Below are 21,355 nucleotides of genomic sequence, written 5' to 3'. Positions count from 1 at the left end.
TCTGAGCACATGCAGAGAGCACCTGGCCCTTCAACACCACAAAGCAATGGGCGCAGCCGTGGAGAGAGCAATACAAGGCTGGCTGTGCAGTAAAAATGGCACACTGCATCCTCTGCCTGAGCATACTGGGAGATATGAGCCAGGAAACCCTTAATTTCATACCCCTGTTCCTTTCCATGCAGCCCAACAGCTCAGGGTCATTAAAAAGCAGGGCTCTCTTTAATATGGTGTCACTGCGTGACACAGTTATGAGTGCCATCTCTATTTAATTTTCTCATTTATATCCAGCTCTTCCTCTGGAGAGCCCACAGCGGTGTACATGGCTTATGTTTATCCTCACAACAACCCTGTGAGGTGGGCTAAGGTGAGAGTGAGAAGCTTCTGTCCCAGTCACCCAGTGAGTTTCATGGCTGATGGGGACTTGAACCCAGGTCTCCCCAGTCCTAGCCCAGCACTAAGGCTCCTTTCTCTGCCGCTCTGGCTGCAGTTACCGGAACCCCATGTTCACATACAGTGGGAGAGTTTTGAGGAAATTTCTCTCAAAACGTGCACACGAGAAGGGCCTGTGACCCCTGGGCATCTTCTTCCAGCTGAGAAACCTTTTCCCTCACCACAGCATTCAATTTGCTCCACCTACCTGCGTACACTATTGAGCACATGAACATTTTGCCCCATTGACTAAGGTGAAGTTTGGGGAGGGGGTCCCTTTAGGTCCCCCCACTTGATATGATTTTTATTTTTTCATTACGACTATCGTGAAAGCTTCCTAGAGACTGCAGCTATCTCCCCCTTGCCTATAGCTGCCCCGATTCGTTTTTTTAAAGGAATGTTTGCTCCTATTTTTAATTAAAACTAATCTTAAACTTTGTTTTACTTTATGAAATTGTTTTTGTTTCTTTCTGTGAAAGTGTTTATTTTAGTATTGTATAGTAGTGCGAGAGTGTGTCACACACACACCTGTCTGTCTCACACACTCACACACTCAACATAATCCAAATTACAATATTTAAAAAACATTTTGCAGCAGAAAAAAACATATCAGGCAGTATATAAATATGACAAATGCACTCAGCTCGTCCAAGGCCTGCTTCAGAGGTTGCTTTGGTTATCAGTGGTGTAGCAATCTACCCACCCACCCCACCTCACCACATGAGGAGAAGGGCTCACAGCACAAGCTTCCTCCTGGAAACAGGTATGAGGATCACCAAGAGGACCAGGCAGCCAGCTGCTAATGGGGTCGGCTTGTGCTCCCTTCCCCACCGGTATTTCGTAAGGAAATCCCTCTCTCAGCCCAAGGTCAGTGTTGAGAGTAGCAGCCCCCCACAGGGAGGGGGGAAACCGAGGTGGAAAGGGTTTCCCTTGCTCCAGAGGAAAACAGCCCTTGATCTGTATGTTCTGCTCCACACTCTCAAGGAATGTTGCTACCAATGACACCAGTCAGACAGGAGAGACATCATAAAATAGTTTTATACAGATTAGAGCCAGTGTACATGTAAAAAAAACCCAAAGAGAACACTCACAGAACACATGGTTGGTGCAGAAAGATACAAAGCCGCCCTGGACACCGACGGGTTTCCATTCTGAAGCCAAACCTCTCGTTTCAACCACATTTGCTTCTGAAGGCACACAGCACAAGGACACCGGAGGGCACGCAGGCAAACTCTTGTGCCGAGAGGAAGCAGACGCGGGGTCTGGAAGGCATTTACGGTGCTGCACAAAGAACAGGAGGAGCTTGCTTTGTCAATTTAAAAAAAATTTTTTTTTTGCATAATTGTTACTAGAAGGTCAGCTGTTATTACATCAAGACTCACTTCCAAATTGTGGCTTTTTCGCTCATTTGGAACCAGCTCTTGAAGCCGGATGGGCCAGGGCTATGCTCAGAGAACCACTTCTTGCTGTCCGAAGTGGGGAAGGAGGGAAAGGGGAGCGTGATATGCATTATTCAGAAGGCCAAAGCCTGAAATGGGGCCCAAGGTGGACGTTTGGAGATGGAACTCTTTCTGAACCCTCGTGGCTCAGCGTCGGCAAGAATCCAGGACTAACCACTGAAGATCAATGACAGCAAGAACATGATTGGAAGGTAGTTGCAGGATCTTATGGCAGCCTTTGGGGGAGGATTCGAAGGGTTTAAGCGCAGGTGTTAACAGGCTCAGGTATTTGGTTTCCTTGTGCATCTCCCAGCTGCTGGTCAGGAAATACTTCAGCTAGTGAGTAGATTTAAGCATGCGCCAGATTTCTCCCACTGATTAAAATCCACAAGGAATGGATTGAGACCTCCAGGTTTAAGTGTGTGCCCTGACAGTCACCTATGAGCTGAAAGCTAAAACGGATGCATCTGTTCTATTCGCCTGCTGAGAAGACTCAAGGTCCACATTATTACCAAGCCCAAGCTGAAGAGGGTGAACGTTTTAGAAAAACCTTTATTCAAACACCAGGGGCACAGATTAAGCTGCTGCAACAGCAGGTTGATGTGGGGTTGGAGTGTCATCTCAACGATACTGCAATCCTCTGCACACTTACATGCAAGTAAGCCCACTGAATACAGTGGGACTTCTGAATAACTGTGCAGAGAATCACACTGTGAGCCATTGGTTTAGTCTTGAGAGGGCATAAAGAGAACTCCAGAACAGTGATTCTCAACCTTGAGTCCCCCAACGTTGGACTACAAAACTCATCATCTCCTTTGGCCATCGTGCCTGGGGGTGATTTGAGCCGTACTCCAATAACATTTGGGGACGCAAGTGTGACAACTTCTGCCTCTGAAAGATCAGCCATTAAATAGCTGGCAACCACCTGAACCTTTGAGACGCAGGTAAAAAGTACTGGCCTCCTTGTTAGTTTTACTCAAGAAGAAAGCTAACAGTGTGTCTCTCTCACACACACACACACACACTTGCTTGTCTTCAGATTTTGCTTTTCTTAACCCCCAGGCAATTCCATCAGCCCAGCTGCGCTGCAGACCACTTCCACACGGGGAACCCAAGAGCCGATGCCCAGACACATGCCAGGAGAAGAGTCCATCCAGGTGGAAATCAACGTGGTCAGCCACATTCTCCATCCCCGCCCGGCAGGAGCTGAGCAGAAGTTCTTCTCACCATCCTCGTCCTCCGAGCCGATCTACACTCTTCTGCAACTCAGCTTGGCCGTCTGACCTTTTGCGCCCACCCAGCGGAGTTCAGCTCCCAAAAGCCCCCCCTCCAGTCATGCTGCAAAGGCTTAGCAGGCACCACACAGAAGCCCTCAACGGCTGGTTTCCTTCCAGCCCAGTGATGGCTCATGCTGTCAGCTCTGTTGAAGAGCACCCCCTCTTCCACTAAGTGCCTCTAAGTCCTCAGCCCCCCAAGTGCTACCACCACAACTTACAACGTGAGATGGGTCCTCTCTCAACAGGCCCAATACACGGTCCGGAGAGGGGATTTTTTTTTTTTTTTTTGAGAATCCAATGCATGGCAGGGTTTCTAAAGGTCCAGTTCCCCAGAAGAAGAGCAGAGCTCTGTCCTAACAGGTGGGTACTGGAATGGCAGGGGCCCTGGGCCCTTCCAAAGCAGGGCCTGCTAACAGCTTCGTTAGTAGCCCGTCTCAAAGCCTCCCGAGCCCAAACCGTGAGTGGCAAGGAAGAGCTTGGCACCAGGCAGGGCATCTGGGCTCTTCCGACCAATATCCAGCTAGCATTAGAGGGATTCTTTCAAAGAGCGGAAGTGCCTCTCCCGAAACAGCAGATCTCCCGAAGCAGGATCTGTGCACGAGAGCTCGGAGGAACATTTATTTGACGACCCCCCCCCCCCATGGCAGCCTCACGAGGAGGAAGAAGTCGACAGCTCAGCACGCCTAGCCTGCAAGTTTATCACCTAGAGAAGCTGACCTGCCAGAATGACTGAACTTGAAGACGTTGTTAGGAGGAGGAGTTCAAGTTCCTTTAAGAAGGGAGCAAGCCTGCTGTGCCTTCACGTCCTTAGCCCGAGCAGAAAAGAAATCCACCCCGAAGCCTCCTTCCGGCCAAAGCAGCTTAGACAAGGGGCTCGGTGGCGGATCATTCCGCCCCACCCCCCCACCCCCAAATTGCAGAGAATGAATCGAGTCAGCGGTTCAGAACAACTCCGCTAAGTCGGGCGGGCGCCACAATCCCGGGGCGGACTGCAAGCAACCGGATGACCAGACCCAGCTGGGAAAAGGGATTCCAGTTCAGGTGGGCAAGCTCTTTGTGCATCAAACCGGAACGGGGGGGGGGCACGGCGGGGCCTGGAGGTCACGTGTTCTGGGTCCCACGGCTGGAGAAAGGCTCAGGCGTCGCCCGCCGGATCGGTCTCTGCAGGGAGCTTCCCCCGCCCGCAAGAGGGTCAGTGCTTGCTGGAGTAGAGTGTCTCTTCCTCGGTGTCCGTCTCGTCCTGGAACTCGCTGCTCAGAAGGGACTTCTTGGAGCCCGTGGACATCATGCGGATCTCGTCCTCGTAGTCGTCGTGGTGCTGCCGGAGGCGGTGGAAGCCGTCCTTGTGGCGGTTGGACTTGATCGAGCAGACGCACCAGATGATGCAGGCCGTCAGGATCAGAGCCGACATGGTGGCACCTGGAGAGGCGAGGGAGAGGCACTCATACGGTCAAGCCAAGCACGAGAACGCTTCCACACACACACACATACACCCGGCTTGCCTTTTCACGCCAGCACTGCCCCCTTCCCGCCATCACAAGCGGTCCCAAGGTGGTTTAAGCATCCAGGGCAAGTCGGCACACACTCCCAAGGAAGGCTCAGGCGGGACACAGCAGCAGCTGTGCCTTTGCCACCAGCAGGGATGGAGCCCGACAGACAATTCTCCATCCCCACATTTTTCCACAGATGTTCTCAATCTCTAGGAATTACAGGCTAATTTTGTAGAACGTAAAGGATACCAAGCAGGGATCTACCAATCCACTGGCCAGTGGGGCGGGCCCCCAGCCCTCTGACAAGCAGGACACCCAGCCCCAAACAGATCTTCTTTCCACGGCCGCTTTGGAGCAGAGAAGGAACAGCAGGAATCCTTGCCGAGCTGAAGGAGAGGGTCCTCCCCACCATTCCCTGCCCTCTCTATATCCCAGCACAGAGGGCCCACTTCTCACCTAGGCCTAGGGGTGTGCACAGAACCTGCCCGGAGGCCCATAAGGGGTGGTTCCGCCGGTTCTAAGGCAGGGGTGTGTGTGCTGCTTTGAGGGTGGGGGTGGGTGCAGTTACCCCTCCAGCCACTCTCCCCCCACCCACGCTCGGTTATTTAGAAAGTCCAACGGAGTGGCAATGTACCTCCCCGCCACCCCCGTCTGCCCCCTTTACTAATGGGTTAATTAGTAAAGGGTACTAATTAGTAACGGGTACTTCCCATTACTAATAATGGGAAGTACCTGACAGCAGGCGGGCGTGTCAGAGACTTCCAGTGAGTTTTGGTAGAGGGAGCAAATGGGGCGGGCAGGGAGGTACACTGCCGTCCCGATGAACTTTCTAGAAGTGGAGTGAGGGAAGAGCAGCAGGAGGGGTAGGTGCACCCCCCCACACCCTTAAAGAAGCAAGCGTGCGCGCACACACACACACACACACACACACACACACACACACACACACACACACACAGCCTTCGAGTGCCGCCATTCCCGCCACTGGTTCTCTATGAACCAGGAAAGGAGCTGCGGGAAGAGAGGGGCTTGGTGGCCACCATCAATAATGGCTAGCTAGTGAGCTAAGCTGAAATCTGAGGTTCCCCCAATACCACCACAAAAATCAAACCAACTGGACAGTTCTAAAGGTGTAGGTGACCCTTTTCCAGGCAACCACCCCTACAGGGAGCAAGGCAAGATCTGTATCAAAATAAGCAGTCACTTCACTGGATCTAGTTTCAAGTTGTATAACTCAAGGGTCAAGTTATTTCATCTTGAACTGCATGTGACAGCAGAACTAGACAGAGTTGGGGATTCGTTCTGACTCCACATCAAGCGCACACCCTGAGCAATTCCTCATTTATTTTGTTTAGCTGCAGTGGTTGGAAGTGTTGGTAGAGAACACTCGGCACTGTCTTCAATTTTTAAACAGTTCTGCAGAAGGCTTTGAATAGAAGAAAGTAGGCTGTGTGCTACAACGCTTTCTTCAATCCCTCATTTCCTAGGAAGTCCACATCACTGGCTACCAGATGTATCTCCCAACTACTCCCAGTTAACAGAGAAGACTCATTTTTCCCCACCCAAGCTTTTTAACTGGACTGTGGTTTCAAATTGTTTTAAGGTTGTCATTTTTAATTTGTTTCCTGTTGTTGTAAAGCACCCAGAGACAGGTTTGGGGCTGTCTACAAATCTGAGAAATAAGTAAGAATGTATTTTAGAAAATAGGTTTAAAAGCCCTGTAAAGTCTGAAAGTAGTTTCTCACTACAAGCAAGATATGGTGGATGCTAGGGTTACAGGATCGAGAGAGGACTGGGAAGAGAGGGTGGCTGAAAAGAACAGAGCCCAAACAGTCCTCTCCTTTGAGAGGAGAGCTGGTCTTGTGGTAGCAAGCATGACTTGTCCCCTTAGCTAAGCAGGATCTGCCCTGGTTGCATATGAAAGGGAGACTAGAAGTGTGAGCACCGGAAGAGATTCCCCCCCTTAGGGGATGGAGCCGTTCTGGGAAGAGCAGAAAAAAGTTCCAAGTTCCCTCCCTGGCAGCATCTCCAAGAGAGGGCCGAGAGTGATTCCTGCCTGCAACCTTGGAGAAGCTGCTGCCAGTCTGGGTAGACAACGCTGAGCTAGATGGACCGGACTCAGTATATGGCAGCTTCTTAAGTTCCTGTCCAGGGGCCAACCTGCCTTGCCTCCCTAAAAAGACTATCGGATAACACACACACCCCGCCCACGAGGAACATCTGCTTACCTGCCACCGTAACCACCAGCTCCCGCGAAAGCCCAAAGATCCTATTGTCCATGTCAAACTGGATGGCCACAAAAGTAGCCGCATCCTGGTGAACCACAACCTGAAAATAAAGCAACATGCATTCAGGAGAGTGAATTCGGGGTCGGGGGGTGGGACAAGCACAGCTCCAACAACCAAGACACACCACAGACATAGCAGCAGGGGCCAAGGAGACAATAATAGAGGAAGGGGGACAGGAAGGGGACTTTCTGATTTGTGGAGGCAGGGGAATGAACTCCAGGAGTATGGGGCAAGGGGGGGAAAGAATCCCACTAACATCCAAGTAAGGCCCTCCTTGAAGATGTGGCTGGCCCACACCCCTTGCTTGCTAGCAGGCTTCTTCACCCGGCGTGGCAGAGAGGAAGGGAGGCCACGCTCCGAAGGGTTGGGAGCACCAAGTTCTTAAACTAGCAGACACTCCGGGACCACGCCCCGAGTCTTTCCGGCTTAAAAGTGAAGCTGATTCGGAGTGCAACATCGAGACATCTGCAACTTTCCTGTTAAATATTAACGGGAATCCAAGACCTTTTCATTACGTAAACAAGACTATAAAAACCACAGGTGGGTCACGTGCAACCCTGAGCAAGTCAAGGACTTTGTTGCCTCTTGTGAAGGTGGGGACAGAAGGGAATCAGTTTTCCCGCTCTGGGGAGAGTTCAAGGATTTAAGCAGAGGGTCCTGTGGGGTTGCTCCGGGCTGGACTGGGGGCCTCTTCAGAGCCGGGGGGAAGGGGGCCACAGGTTGCATGAGACACCCTTGCCGCAAATGTGCCAAGAGCCTCGCCATCTCCAACAGCTTGTAAAAGGGTTGTAAACACACTTTTATTCATCCAGGCTTTTAATTAGATTTATAGACCTCAGCCTTGTCTGTATATTGCTTTAAGGCTTCAATTTTGTTTTAATCTGCGTTTTATTATAAACCGCCCAGGGGCATGCGTTTTGGATGGCATATAGATATGCTCAATAAATGAAATAAAGTGAGCCACTGTTCACAGAAGGCAACCTCAGGCCTAGTGGGCTATCACAGATCCAGCCCGGCTGGATCAGGCCCAAGGAGGCCCATCGAGTCCAGCACCCTGTTTCACACAGTGGCTCACCAGATGCCTCTGGGGAGCCCACAGGCAAGAGGGGAGAGGCATGCCCTCTCTTCTGCTGTTGCTCATCTGCAACTGGGATTTAGAGGCCTCTTGCCTCTGAGGCTGGAGGCGGCCTATCGCCCTCCAACTAGCAGCCATCGATAGAGCTGTCCTCTGTGAATTTATCTGAGCCCCTTTTAAAGCCATCCAGGCAGTTGGCTGTTCCCACATCCAATTCCATAGGTTAGTTATGTGCTGTGTGGGGAAAAAAGGCCTTCCTCTCATTCGTCCTAAATTCCTTGGCAATCCGTTTCACGCGATGACCCCTGATTCTAGTATGATGGCAGAGGGAGATAAATCTCTCTCTCTCTACACCATGCATGGTTTTATAGACCTCAATCACGTCTCCCCGCAGTCGTCTTTCTTCTAATCGAAAACCCCCAGAGCTGTAGCCTCGTAAGAAAGGTGCTCTAGGACCTTGGCTGCCCTCTTCCATCAGTCCTGGCCTCTTCCCACTGTCCAAGCCTCCCGTCACATTGCCCCCCAGCTCCCAGCATGCTCCTGTCCCACAAGCGGCTGCCAATCTTTTAAGTGGCTGCCAGCCTGTCCACAGGCTGGTCTGGCTGCAGCCCCACACCAGAGCCGGCTCAGGGAGGCCTAGCCACCAGGCTCTGGAGAGGCGGCGGCGACGACATGCCCTCTTCTCATACCCGGACGTGCTGCTGCTGGTAGCCATCGGCTTTCACGTAGATGTCGTGGGAGCCGGGAGCCAGCAGCACGTGGAAGTGGCCACCTTCCTTGGTGCGGACCGTCACCCCTTCATCCAGCACAACCTGAGCTTTTGACACCGGCCTCCCGTGTGTGTCGCAGACCAGCCCGTAGACTCCCTTGTGAACCTGAAGACGTTGTGGTTTTTTAAAAGAGAAAGAGGGAGAGAGAGTCAGTGAGTGGTATTCATCAAAGTGACCTTATGCATTAAGGCAAGGCTTCTCAAAGCTAGGTCCCCAGATGACGCTGAACTCCCATCACCCTCTGTCACAGTCATCGTGTCAGAGGGTGATGGAAGTTTTAGTCCAGCAGCATCAGGCGACCCTTGGATCTAGTTTAGTATCTAATCAGCTGAGCTGCTTCCAACTTAATAAGAACATAAGGACAGCCCTGCTGGATCAGGCCCAAGAAGGCCTAACCAGTCCAGCCTCCTGCTTCACACAGTGGCCCACCAAATGCTTCCGAGAAGCCCACAGGCCAGAGGTGAGGGCATGCCATCTCTCCTGCTGCTGTTGCTCCCCTGCAACTGGGACGGAGAGGCGTCGTGCCTCTGAGGCTGGAGGTGGCCCACAGCCACCGGACTAGTAGCCATTGATAGCCTTGTCCTCCATGAATCTGTCTAAGCCCCTTTTCAAGCCATCCAAGCTGGTGGCCATCACCACATCCCATGGCAAGGAATTCCATAGCTTAATTATGTGCTGTGTGAAAAAGTCCTTCCTGTTTGTCGGTCCTAAATTTCTTGATCTTCAATTTCATGGGGTGACTCCTGGTTCTAGTGTTGTGAGAGAGGGAGGGAAGTTTCTCTCCGTCCACCCTCTCCACTCCATGCATGATTTTATACACCTCGATCCTGTCTCCCCTTAGTCGCCTCTTTCCCAAGGCAAAGAGCCCCAGATGCTGTAGCCTAGCCTCATAAAGAAGGTGCACCAGGCCCTGATCATCATCATCTTGGTTGCCCTCTTCTGCACCTTTCCCAGTTCTACAATGTCCTTTAGATGCGGTGACCAGAACTGTGCACAGTACTCCAGATGTGGCCAAACCACAGATTCGTATAAGGCCATTATAATATTAGCACCCTTATTTTCAACCCCCTTCCTAATGATCCCTAGCATGGAATTAGCCTTTTTTGCAGCCACCGCGCACTGAGACGACTTTCAATGAGCTGCCCACCACGACCCCAAGATGCCTCTCCTGGCCGGTCACCAGGGCTTGCCATGACTCACCTCCACAAGCATGCTGAGAAGAGATTTCTTGTTCTCTGCCCACAGAGTACGGAGCTGCACAGCACTGGGGAAGTTACAGCAGCCGGTGTAGACGGTAATCTCTGGGCAGTGCCCATACGTCAGGCTGTAATCCTGAGAATGCAAAACAAGGAGGAGGGGGTGTGGCCAGAAGAGGGCCGCACAACAGCCGAGCACCAGAGCTGGCAAAGGGTCAAGTGGCAGCCGATTAAAGACGCCCCAAGCAAGGCTGTTAGGAGCACAAGGTCCAGGGAACCCCCCGGAAATACCTTCATGCTGCCCAGGTGACTGCGCCACTCCGCGCCCAGCAACACACCTCCGGGAATGTTCTCATCTGCAGAAGAGGAAGAAATCAGGTCCCTTGCGCAAGAGAGCAGGTCTCCACTCAAAGCAGGTCTCCACTCGGGTCCAAAGCAGGTCTCCACTCGGCCCAAAGCAGGTCTCCACTCGGGTCCCCCAGCTGCGGCAGGACTACAACTCCCATCAGCCGCCGCCGCGGGCACCTACCTGACTTGTTTGGGCAGCCGGGCTGGCCCAGGTGCATGGTGGGATGGTTGTCGGCATACAGAGAGGCCAGGCGCTTCAGAGTTTCTTTGTTCTCCACTGTAAGGGGAAGGGAGTCGGTGAGACATTTGAGGGGAGAGTCGCCGGAGTGAATCTTTCCCCCAATGCAGACCACAGACCAGTTTTCTTGGCCTCACAGGAGCCACTGAGAAGGCTACTGGATCACGCCGTCTACGACGCAGCCTGAAAGGCAAGCTGCTCCCAGTTTAAGGCAAGGAGCCCCGCAGCCGGCCCCCAAACCAGTGAGGAATGGGTGCTCCCCAAAGAGGCACCCAGAGGAAGGCACACACAATACCTGTCTGCACGGGCTTGTCGTAGGGATACGTGACAAGCAGGGAGCCTCCGTCCAAGGCAACAGAGAGACTGAAGTCTTGCTTCTCAATCAGGTTCTCCATGATGGCCCTGGTTTCTGGTTCTCTCACCCCAGAGTGCTGGGAGGAATTGCCTAACAAGGGAGCAGATGCACGAGGTGGTCTTAAGAGAGACTTCACACACACACACATATATATACACACACATGCCAAATACAGTCTTGCATCACCAACATGCTGGCTATCCACAGCCAATTCTGAGGATCTGCAAAACTTTGGAGGCTGAACTGGTCCTGAATTAAATTGCCCCAGTTTAGCCCAAACCCCTGTCTGGTTCAGGTCAGATGAGGGCCAGACCCAGAGGAGGTCTGGGCTAAAATTGGGCTGGTTTGATCTGGCACAGAAAGAAAAAAGGTTAACTTGCTTTACTTATGAAATCTGTGTCCAGATCTTTGCCGTTCACGTTGGTCTGCCCGATCTTCGAGGTGCATTCTCTCTCCTGAGCAACCTCCCGCCCGTCTGGATTCAGGGACGGCACAATCACGATCCTCGTCTTGTCGATCAGCTGGAAAGTACGTACAGAGCGAGTCAGAGGGAGAGCATCTCACTGGAGGAGCCGGAACGCATCTCAAGCCCCAGCCCTGGCGGGCGCTCTCGGGGCAGGCCGGCCCCCTACCTTGGTGATGGCCAGGTTCTTCTTGTAGTTCATGCAGAGGAACTCCGCCAGGGCCAGAAGCAGTTCTGTGCCCACCGGGGCGTTGCCGTGGATCCCGGCCACAAAGCGGATCTTGGGCTCTTCTGGCTCCGACTGGTTGGGCTTGTTGGAGATCTCCAGGGACCAGAGGTGGCGGATCTCCACACTCTGGCCCAAGCTGCCAAGGAAGAAGAGGAGGTCTGAAGGGTGACCCCGCTGGCTTCAGGGAAGGACGGCCATGCCGGCACCTTTTTAGCCCCCTCAGGGTCACATTTTGGTGAGACGCAGTGGCTTGGGGCGGGGGTGGGGGAGGCTGATGGAAAATGGCCTTTCCCCGCCTTAAGTGCTGGTCCGCAACTCACACAGCTGCACATGTGCAAAGCTAGTCTGGATGTCAGACAATGAATGTTTAAAACTGGGGGGGGGGAAGTATGGGGAAATCTCTTCCCCTATCTCTGGAGAGCCAGGGGAAGGAAGAGGGGGTTGCAGTGGCCTACGGAGGCCATCCTCTGACTGGCAAAAGCAGACGTCACAGGAACTGGCTCAATCCATGCAGCTCACATAATTCACGTTTCTCAGAGCCCTCGTTGAATTGACTGGTGTGCCAAACAGGCTGCTGAATACACACAACCCTGGCAAGATTTCCAACGAGGCTCTTGGTTCGAGACAGCTGAAAAACCTCTCAGCTGCACGTGCAACTCGGGGCTCTGATGCAAACCCAGTTGCAGGGGAGTCACAGCGGGAGAGAGGGCCTGCCCTCAAATCCAGCTTGTGGCTTCCAGCGGCATCTGGGGGGCCACTGTGCGAAACAGGATGCTTGTCTGTATGGGGCCGCCTTGGGCCTGATCCAGCAGGGCTGTTCTTAGGTTCTTAAGAATAAACGGTCTGTTTTTAATCTTTCAATCACACTTTTTAATATTTTATCTTAATCTGTTAAAGGTGTCATTTTTCTGGTCTTGTGTTAACTTTGGTGTGAACCGCCTTGGGGTCTTTTTTTTCCACGACAGGCGGGAGAGAAATTTAACGACAAAGAAAGAAAATAAAGTGGCGGGGCCTACCTGGTGAGGTTTGTGATATGTGGGTAATTCAGGTTCAGCCCTCGGAGGAACTGGGACAGGTAGTTGTAGGGGCTGTAGCGGTACGGCTCCACGTCCGCGGCTGAAGCAAGGAGCAGGCGCTCCAGGCCGTTCTCGGCCGAGAGGTCTTTGATCAGGGCCTCGAACTCCTTGGTGGCCGGGTCGTCCGTCTCCGCCAGGTTGACGTCGGGCGCCTTGCCCTCCTCCAGTTTGGAGTCTTTCTGAGTCAAAGTGAAGTTGGCTTGCACCGCGCACTTGTCTCCAACCGTGACCGTCTTGGTTTTCGAACTGTACCTTCCAGAAAGCAAGGCGGGCGGGGAGAGGAAAGTGTTCAGAGCTACACAAAAAGGTTAGTCTGTTCGGCAGGCGGGGTGGGGAGATAATGGAACGGTGTGGGTGTGTGTGGGGGAGAGAGATGGGTTCCCTGGGCCCGAGGGAGGGGCAGCCGTCAGCTGGGTAACAGCATGCTCTTCACGGGGGATGTTGCATGAACACATGATGTGATTCTAGTAGGTAAGTAAGCCAGGGAATGCACGTATATTGGCGTGCAAGATACTTTCACAGGAGAAGCCATGGGCATTCTGAGAACACTTGGGTTTTCACCATGTCATACGAACCTAGGATGCTGCCATATACTGAGTCAGACCCTTGGTCTATCTAGCCCAGTATTGTCTTCACAGACTGGTAGCGGCTTCTCCCAAGTTGCAGGCAGGAATCTCTCTCAGCCCTGTTTTGGAGATGCTGACAGGGAGGGAATTTGGAACCTTCTGCTCTTCCCAGAGAGGCCCCATTATCCCCTAAAGGGACTCTCTCCCAGCACTCACACATCAAGTCTCCCATTAATTTGCAACCAGGGCAGACCCTGCTTAGCTAAGGGGACAAGTCATGCTTGCTCCCACAAGACCAGCTCTCCTCTCCCTTACAGCTGCTTACAAAGAGCCCCTGGTGGCGCAGTGGTAAAACTGCCGCCCTGTAACCAGAAGGTTACAAATTCGATCCTGACCAGGGGCTCAAGGTTGACTCAGCCTTCCATCCTTCCGAGGTCGGTAAAATGAGTACCCAGAATGTTGGGGGCAATATGCTAAATCATTGTAAACCGCTTAGAGAGCTCCGGCTATAAAGCGGTATATAAATGTAAGTGCTATTGCTAGTGCTATTGCTACATGTCTTTACAGCTCTTCTGCAGCAAAGCCCCAGGGTGAGGAGGACGGGGGTGGCTTTGGGGCCCATCTTCATTTCTTGTTGCCAGCCTTGCTACACCTGTCTCCAACCCACACCGCAATCCACGGAGGCCATGCACCCCCGCCCCCCGTGCTATCACTATCAAACATTTTGCGAGGACAACCGTCGTTCAGACGCCAGGAACCCAAAGTGGGGACTGAGGAAATTCCCGGTTCAAGATGAAAACGTCTCTCTCGCCTTGCGCGTCCGCAAGCTTCGAGAGGCCTCCGAGAACTCAGTGATCAAAGATGACATACCAAGCCACCAACCCGGACGATTTGGACCAAGTCGTTATCAGTAAAGTCAAAAGAGCAGAGAGGCCTTCCAGGATTATTGACAGCCAAGAGAGGCTTAAAATGCTTTACTAGTTCAAACACCTCTGCGCCCAAGTACTTCTGGGAGTTGGTTGGGGGCAGCCTTTAGCATCGGTATTAGGAAGGCCATGGAACATGGTCAGAGGGCACTGCAATTCCCTACGGCTCTTCCTCTTTCCACATTTCATGAGCGGCTATTAATGTCATTCACAAATCTTTCAACAAGAAGTGTTGTGTTCTTCAATGGGGAAATGGAGCCGGGCCAGTATACTGCCCCTAGGGCACAAGATGTCAGGAAGTGAAGACATCTCTCTCCGGCCAGCAGATGGCGCTCCAGGCTACTGTCCAGCAACGCCATATATATGGCACTATTTGCCCAATTTTGGCTGAAATACAGCCCTGGCACTGCCTAATTGTTTTGACACGTAGTCATTTTCGCACTGGTCCCATCTGGATTTTACACAGAACACAGGCTCAGAAGGAGATTCACCATTCCGCAGTATACCGAGGAGGCTAGTGCCCCACAGAGTTCACCGCCTTACTGACGGTGAACTTGCTTGCAAAAAGAAGCCCCTTCCCAGCAACTGACTTGTAAGAAGGCGAGCACCTTGCATTCATGATCGTCATGCTGGGGTCACACAACCCTTCAAAATGCACCTCCCCTCCCTAAAATCTTTGGGGGGGGGCAGAATTGAAAGTGCCCAGTGTCCTTCCAAGAACGGACAGAATTTTATAGCTATTAAAACCCTGGAGAAATACTAGAGAGTTTGAAGAAGGACGCCCCCAACTGGACTCCCTCAGTCTATTCCGATTTTGAGGGCTTCCACCACAATCTCCTAGGAGCATAGGAAGCTCCCTTCTACCGAGTCAGACCCGCGGTCCATCTTGCTCAGGATTGTCTGCACAGACCGGCAGCGGCTTCTCCAAGGCTGCAGGGCAGGAGTCTCACTCAGCCCTTTCTGGGGATGCCAGGGAGGGAACTTGGAACCTTTTCTGCATGCAGATGCTCTCCCCAGTGTGGCCCCATCCCTTGAGGGGAATCTCCTAAAGTGCTCACACACGTCGTCTCCCATTCAAATGCAAACTAGGGCAGACCCTGCTTAGCAAAAGGGACAATTCATGCTTGTGACCACAAGACCAGCTCTCTTCCCGACCTGCTTCGGATCTTCGAGAACGAGAGCTTTAAAGTATGGGCCAACCGATCATAGTTACTCTAAAAGCAACTAGTGGATTGCTTCTCCATTTAAGTACCACGCACTGCACGTAGAGCGAACTGGGAATGAAAGTAACCCTGCCTCTCCAGGGCGTAGGTGAGTTTTACTCTCAACTGACTCGAGGCGGCAGCTCAAAGTGAAGCGTACGACCATCTCACACTTTCTCATTTGACACTCACCCCCTGGCCGATGCTGTAATTTTGTACGTCCCCGGGGTCAAGAGACGCCAGTAGTCTCCGCTCTTATAGGTGGAGACAGGGTGATCGAAGTTAGCCACACTGATGGTGGCATTCAAGATGCCCCGGCCATCGGTGGCATCCAGCACGAACCCTTTGACACCACGGTGAACCTAGATGGAAAGAACAGCTCTGAGACTCCACAGCCGGGCTTCCGCGGGGCGAAATCCATACGCCTCGACACGCATGCACAGTAACTAACAGCAGAGATCAAGTTTAAGAAGGGTGCCTCGGGAACTCCTAAGGTGATTTTATCTTCTTTGGAGCGTGCCCAGATACTTGAGGACACAGTCATCCCTGGGGTTCCGTTCTGGCAAAACCTCACCATTGGCAAGGTATTAAGATGTACGGAAAACCGGGGGTGAGGGGAAGCACGACTGCAAAAAGACTTAAAAATAACGAAAAAATCCCCCCCCGCCACACACACAAAAGCTGTTTAAAAAAATAATAATCACAAAAAATCCTGTAATATTGCCAAGAGTCACCAAGAAAAATGAACAGACCAACCCTCTGGGATTTTTTTGGGGGGGAAACCGCCCCCCCAATCACTCAAAGGCATTTTAAACTGGCAAGGGACAGCAAGGTCAGCAAGAGGAATGAGCAGGTCGAACCTCTGACCCACCCCCATCACTAACTCCCCACCCCCACCAATCACTCAAAAGCCTCGCCAACCGCGGATACCCAGGTAACCGGTCACAACTTCCTATCCGCATATATCAAAATCTATAAAAATAATAAATAAATAATAAATAAATACACTCAGAACCACCGCTGGCAAGGGGCGACTGTATACGCAATGCACGGCCTTCCAAAAGCGGGCTCTTCGTGCGGACGAGAGGCCGCCCGGCCTCATTCCCAAGCCGCAGGAGAGGGGTCCTCAGACTGGGGTAACTGGATGCGGCCAGAGGGCCCATTCTGGTTGGGGAGAGCAGGAGCCCCTCCTCATCTGGGGACCCGCGTTCCCAGCAGCAGGGACCCCACTGTTGGGCGAACTCGGGTCCTGGCCCAGGGATTCCCAGATGTGGTGGACTACAACTCCCATCAGCCCCCAAGGCCACGGCAGTTGAGGGTGGTGGGAGTTGTAGTCCAGAACGTTTGGGAATCTCTGTTACAGGGAGCCCAGCTGGAGACCCAAGCCTGAGAGCCCCTGGCTGAGGGGTAGTGCATGTGTGAACATGTGCACGTGTGAACTTAATGTTCACAGCTGGGGGGGGGGCGCGCTTAAGCTGAGTAGGCCTGCCCGTCTGGGAACAGCCCCGGCCTGCCACACAAGGCCTCCTGCGAGGGCACGCGGCCCCCTCCTCACCTGCTTGATGAACTGCAGCAGGGAACGGCGATTCTGCTCCCAGTACTTGGGCAGCTCCTCCGCCTTCGGGTACTTGACGCAGCCCAGCTCGATGGTCACTTCGAAGCAGTTGGTCTTGAGGTAGTTCCAGTCCTGCATCCCACCTAGAGCCAAGGCCCCCAGGAGAACCATGAGAAGCCGCCTCTCTTCCTAGCAGTCTACACTAGAGAAACTGAAGCTGGGAGGGTTCAGACCCAAGAGCTGGAACTCCCATGCTGACTGCACCGTGCTGACTGCACCGTGCTGACTGGAGTCTGCGGAACCCCAACAGACAGTGTTCCTAGGCTCTCCCCACGTAAAGCGTCAAACAGTCTGCAAGAAGGTGAGCAGGACTGTTCTGTTCTTGAAGGATCTTGTTTGGCAACTTTTTGTTTTTATCAACTAACAAATACACAGCGTGGGATAATGAAACAAATGGGAATGGGGGAGTAAAGCGGGGGTGTGTGTGTGCAGTGGTTTTTTCCTAAGCACTTCTGCCCAGATGCAAGAGAAATGGAGCAGGTCAACTATGCCAGTAGAATCAGGCATAGAGTTGCAAAGGACCTTAGTTTTGCTGTCAGAAGGACGTCCCTGGCCAGATCAGTTTTCTCAGACTAAGTTCTGAACAAGGACATCACAGAACTGGGAAAGGTGCAGAAGAGGGCAACCAAGATGATCAGAGGCTTAGAGCACCTTCCTTAGGAGGCAAGGCTACCACACCTGGGGGGGCTTTTTAGTTTGGAAAAAAGATGACTGCGGGGAGACAGGATACAGGTCTATAAAATCATGCATGGTGTGGAGAAAGGGAAGAGAGAGAAATTCTTCTCCCTTTCGCATAACACTAGAACCAGGGCTCATCCCATGAAATTGATTGCCAGGAAATGCAGGACTAACAGACGGAGGTACTTTTTCACACAATGTATCATCAGCTTGTGGAATTCTCTGCCATGAGATGTGGTGACACAGCCAACAACTTGGATGGCTTTAGAAGGGTTTGGGATAACTTCATGGAGGAGAGGTCTATCAACGGCTACTAGTCGGAGGGCTACAGGCCACCTCCAGCCTCAAAGGCAGGGTGCCTCTGAGTACCAGTTGCAGGGGAGTCACAGCAAGAGAGAGGGCATACCCTCAACTCCTGCCTGTGGCTTCCAGCAGCAGCTGGTGGGCCACTGTGCGAAACAGGATGCTGGACTAGATGGGCTTCCTTGGGCCTGATCCAGCAGGGCTGTTTTTATGTAAAAAGCTCTGTTCTTTTTTCTTTTACTTTACCTTAAATTGATAAATCTTACTATGCCTATGTGAATTTATATGTCTTTTTATGCCTCCGCCCTTTTTACATAACTCTTTAAAGGATGCTTTTTATAAGCCTTCTAATACCCATTTTTTACCAGTAATAACTACTGTTAACTGCTTAGACAGCCAGACATTTATTTTAAATTTCACTTTTATTTTACAGTCTTGTATCATATGCTTGCCTTGTGCTACTCACCCCTAGGCTTCTAATATCTACTTTGACTCTTAATCCTCTATAATAAAGTCCCTGGTGTGCGTCCGTGTGTTCATTGGATTGTGTGTGTTCGTGTCTCCCTCGGCTGTTCTGGAGAGCGCATGCCCAGAACACGCCGAGGAAGACACGACCGCCGGCACCAGGCGGCCATGTTGGGAGCGGGCGGTTGGATCCAGGAAGGCCTCGGGGGCCGGAGCGGGGCCTCATGCGAAGGGAGCCTGCGGAAAGGCAGAGACGGCGCCCTTCAAAGGAAGCGCCGCCGAGGAGGCCTGCCAGGAGGAGAAGGAGACGGCCAAGGCTGAGTCTGGCGAGACGGCCGTCGTGGTGGGAGGCAGAGCAGAAGGATGGCGGGGCAGCGGGGCGGACAATGGTCTATGGTGGTGGGGCCTGGCCCGAGAGGAGCCGCCGCCGCTGCCCCAACTACAGCAGCGGCCGTGGCTGAGCCAGGGGGAGGGAGCGAAGGCGGCGCCCGCCAGAGACGCAGCGGAGACGGCCATTGTCCGTGGGTTGGTGCAGTGTTCAAACGGTGTCGCGGAGGCGGCTCCGCAGCCCAGTGAGAAGCCAGCCGGGGTGCAGGTGGGAGGCCAAGCAGCAGCTACATCCATGGGGGGGAGGGCGAGGAGATGCCGCAGCAGCCGCCCTGGCCTTCATTCTGCGGAGGGGTTCGAGGCAGACACCTGCGTGATAATAGCGCTGGCATTCCTCTTCCGTCTGTCGGCTCAGAGCGGAGAAAGTAATGCTGTCAGTCAGCGGTGGGGGGATAGATGCGATGCCTTCTTTAATTTGTCAACCTCGGAAGCAATGCCCCCCACAGCCCTGGCCCGTTGCCCTAGAAACTGGTGCTTAGGACAGCCTCCCCCCCATTGCTGCTTCTAGCGCCCGTTAAGCAGAGTGGGCGGCGGCTGCCATGTTGGGAGCGTCGGAGCAATGAGGTGATGGGGCAAGAGTGAATGCCAAGCCCAGAAAGGTCGTGGGGGAGAGTTGGGCACCGAGCAGGGGAAAGTCGGGTGTTACTGTGAAGGGGTCACTGGGGTAGATCTGTGGGTGGGGGCTGGGTGAGGCGGATACCAGAGGTGGGGGGAGGAAGGGGGAGAGTCCCTGAAGACTTGCTGCCCATGGTGGATAGGGGTTGTGTGTGAGAGAGAGAGCATGTGTGAAAGGCAGCTCTGATGTGCAGAGACTGCCAGGACTGTGGCTTGGTACAAGCCAAACAGAGAAAGACTGAAAGGGGCTGCAAAAATAATTGCAGCGACAGCCACACAACTCTTCTAGCGCCCATTAATGTGACAGGGGAGGGGCAAGAGGGACTGGGGCGCAGGGAGGGCAGGAGGGACTGGGGCAGGAGGCTGACAGGGAGGGAAGGGTGAGAGAGAGGGGTGGGAGGGGGAGGGAGGGCAAGAGAGTGGGGTGAGAGGGAGGGGAAGAGAGTGGGGCAGAAGGGAGGGAGGGAGAATGGGGCAGGAGAGAGAAGGGAACAGCCAGCCCCAAAGAGCGAACCTGTTCCGCGGCCTCAGCCAGAGGAGGCGGTTGGACCGGCCGGGTGGAGGAGGACGCGGTGCGGTAACTGGCCCCAAAGGTCTACTAGCGCCCGTTAAAGTTTAACGGGCTTAAAGTTACTAGTATTAATATATTATTGCCCCTTATACTTTACACTAGTCTATGACAGTAATAAAGATATGATTTGATTTGTTCCCTTTCCCACATTGTCTTTGCAGACTCCAAAATGATGCCCAACTCCGGTCATACGCTACCTGGAACGTTGTACCAGTGCGCTCCATTTGTGATGCCATGGGGGAAGTACTCGTTCGGATACATATCTTCACATGGGTGGCCCTGGGACATCTGCGTGTTCTCCTGAAAGGCAGAAGCATGGCCACTCATGAAAACCTTTGACTTCCCAGGACTTATAAAACCAATGCTTTTATATTCCGTTCTTGAGAGGCGAGCGGGTCTTGTGGCAACAAGCATGAATTGCCCCTCTTGCTAAGCAAGGTCTGCCCTGGTCAGCATTTGGAGAAGCGACTGCACGTGAACTCTATCTGCTGTAAGACAGTCCACTTAAGAGGATGGGGCTGTAGCTCACGGGAAGAGCACCTCTATGCAGCTTCAATCCCTGGCAGCATTTCCAAGTAGGACTGAGAGACACTCCTGCCCAAAATCTTGAAGAGCTGCTGCCAGTCAGTGTTGACAATACTGAGCTGGAAGGACCAATGGCCTGACTCAGTAGACAGCAACTTCCTATGTTTATATGGCCAGAGAGCAATAGCCAGGATAACAGAATAGGCTGGCTATTTTGGCCACAAGCAGAAGCCGGTGCCGCAACCTATATCGCAAGTAGCAGCCACGGCTGGTCAGCTGCCTATAATTCAGAGTAGCTCACAAGTTTCACTTTTTTTCTTCCCGTTTTTTCACAGGGATGTTCCCTGCCATGATCACGTATATAGACACCAAAAGCCAATGTTTACCAACAGGGAAGAAAGTGTATTCGTAATCCGACTACCACCACGAACACAGGGAGCTGCCATATACGGAGTCTGACCCTTGGTCCATCTAGCTCAAGATTGTCAACCCAGACTGGCAGCGGCTTCTCCAAGGTTGCAGGCAGGAGTTTCTCTTCCAGCCCTATCTTGGAGATGCTGCCAGGGAGGGAACCTGGAACCTAGATGCTCTTCCCAGAGCAGCTCCATCATCCCCTGAGGGGGAATCTCTTCCAGTGCTCACACATCAAGTCTCCCCTTCATATGCAACCAGGGCAGACCCTGCTTAGCTAAGGGGACAAGTCTCGCTTGCTACCACCAGACCAGCTCTCCTCTCCACGAAATAGCATGATATGCATCACTGGAAGAACTGAAACGCCCGGAGAAAGACACACAACCACAAGCATCCAGTGGAGAAACTTGAGGCCATT

At 52.8% G+C, this 21,355-nt stretch overlaps 1 protein-coding gene across 2 annotated transcripts in view; it reads right to left on the bottom strand.

Annotated features, from left to right (window-relative positions):
• Positions 1-1,449: 1,449 nt before the first annotated feature.
• CPD (carboxypeptidase D) overlaps positions 1,450-21,355 on the bottom strand; it is a 38,410-nt gene continuing 18,504 nt past the window's right edge. Inside the window, exons 9-22 of one of the 2 annotated variants that reach the window (XR_008311799.1) lie at positions 20,199-20,301; positions 16,923-17,065; positions 15,560-15,729; positions 12,614-12,925; positions 11,538-11,733; positions 11,291-11,426; positions 10,846-10,995; positions 10,494-10,589; positions 10,256-10,320; positions 9,969-10,100; positions 8,688-8,873; positions 6,864-6,963; positions 3,863-4,564; positions 1,450-1,710 (exon numbers count right to left, since the gene is read on the bottom strand). Coding sequence is in view for 1 of the 2 variants with exons in the window: in XM_053274996.1 (XP_053130971.1) it covers positions 4,338-4,564; positions 6,864-6,963; positions 8,688-8,873; positions 9,969-10,100; positions 10,256-10,320; positions 10,494-10,589; positions 10,846-10,995; positions 11,291-11,426; positions 11,538-11,733; positions 12,614-12,925; positions 15,560-15,729; positions 16,923-17,065; positions 20,199-20,301 (2,016 nt within the window). In the remaining variant the exon portion in view is untranslated. Of the gene's footprint in view, positions 4,565-6,863; positions 6,964-8,687; positions 8,874-9,968; positions 10,101-10,255; positions 10,321-10,493; positions 10,590-10,845; positions 10,996-11,290; positions 11,427-11,537; positions 11,734-12,613; positions 12,926-15,559; positions 15,730-16,922; positions 17,066-20,198; positions 20,302-21,355 lie in introns of both variants that reach the window. The other variant, XM_053274996.1, reaches the window with a different exon arrangement.

The sequence above is a fragment of the Hemicordylus capensis genome, chromosome 12, assembly GCF_027244095.1.
Source record: "Hemicordylus capensis ecotype Gifberg chromosome 12, rHemCap1.1.pri, whole genome shotgun sequence".
Taxonomy (NCBI): Eukaryota; Metazoa; Chordata; class Lepidosauria; order Squamata; family Cordylidae; genus Hemicordylus; species Hemicordylus capensis.
The sequence above is the reverse complement of the archived record's forward strand: the minus strand, read 5'-3'. Positions and strand labels throughout refer to the sequence as shown.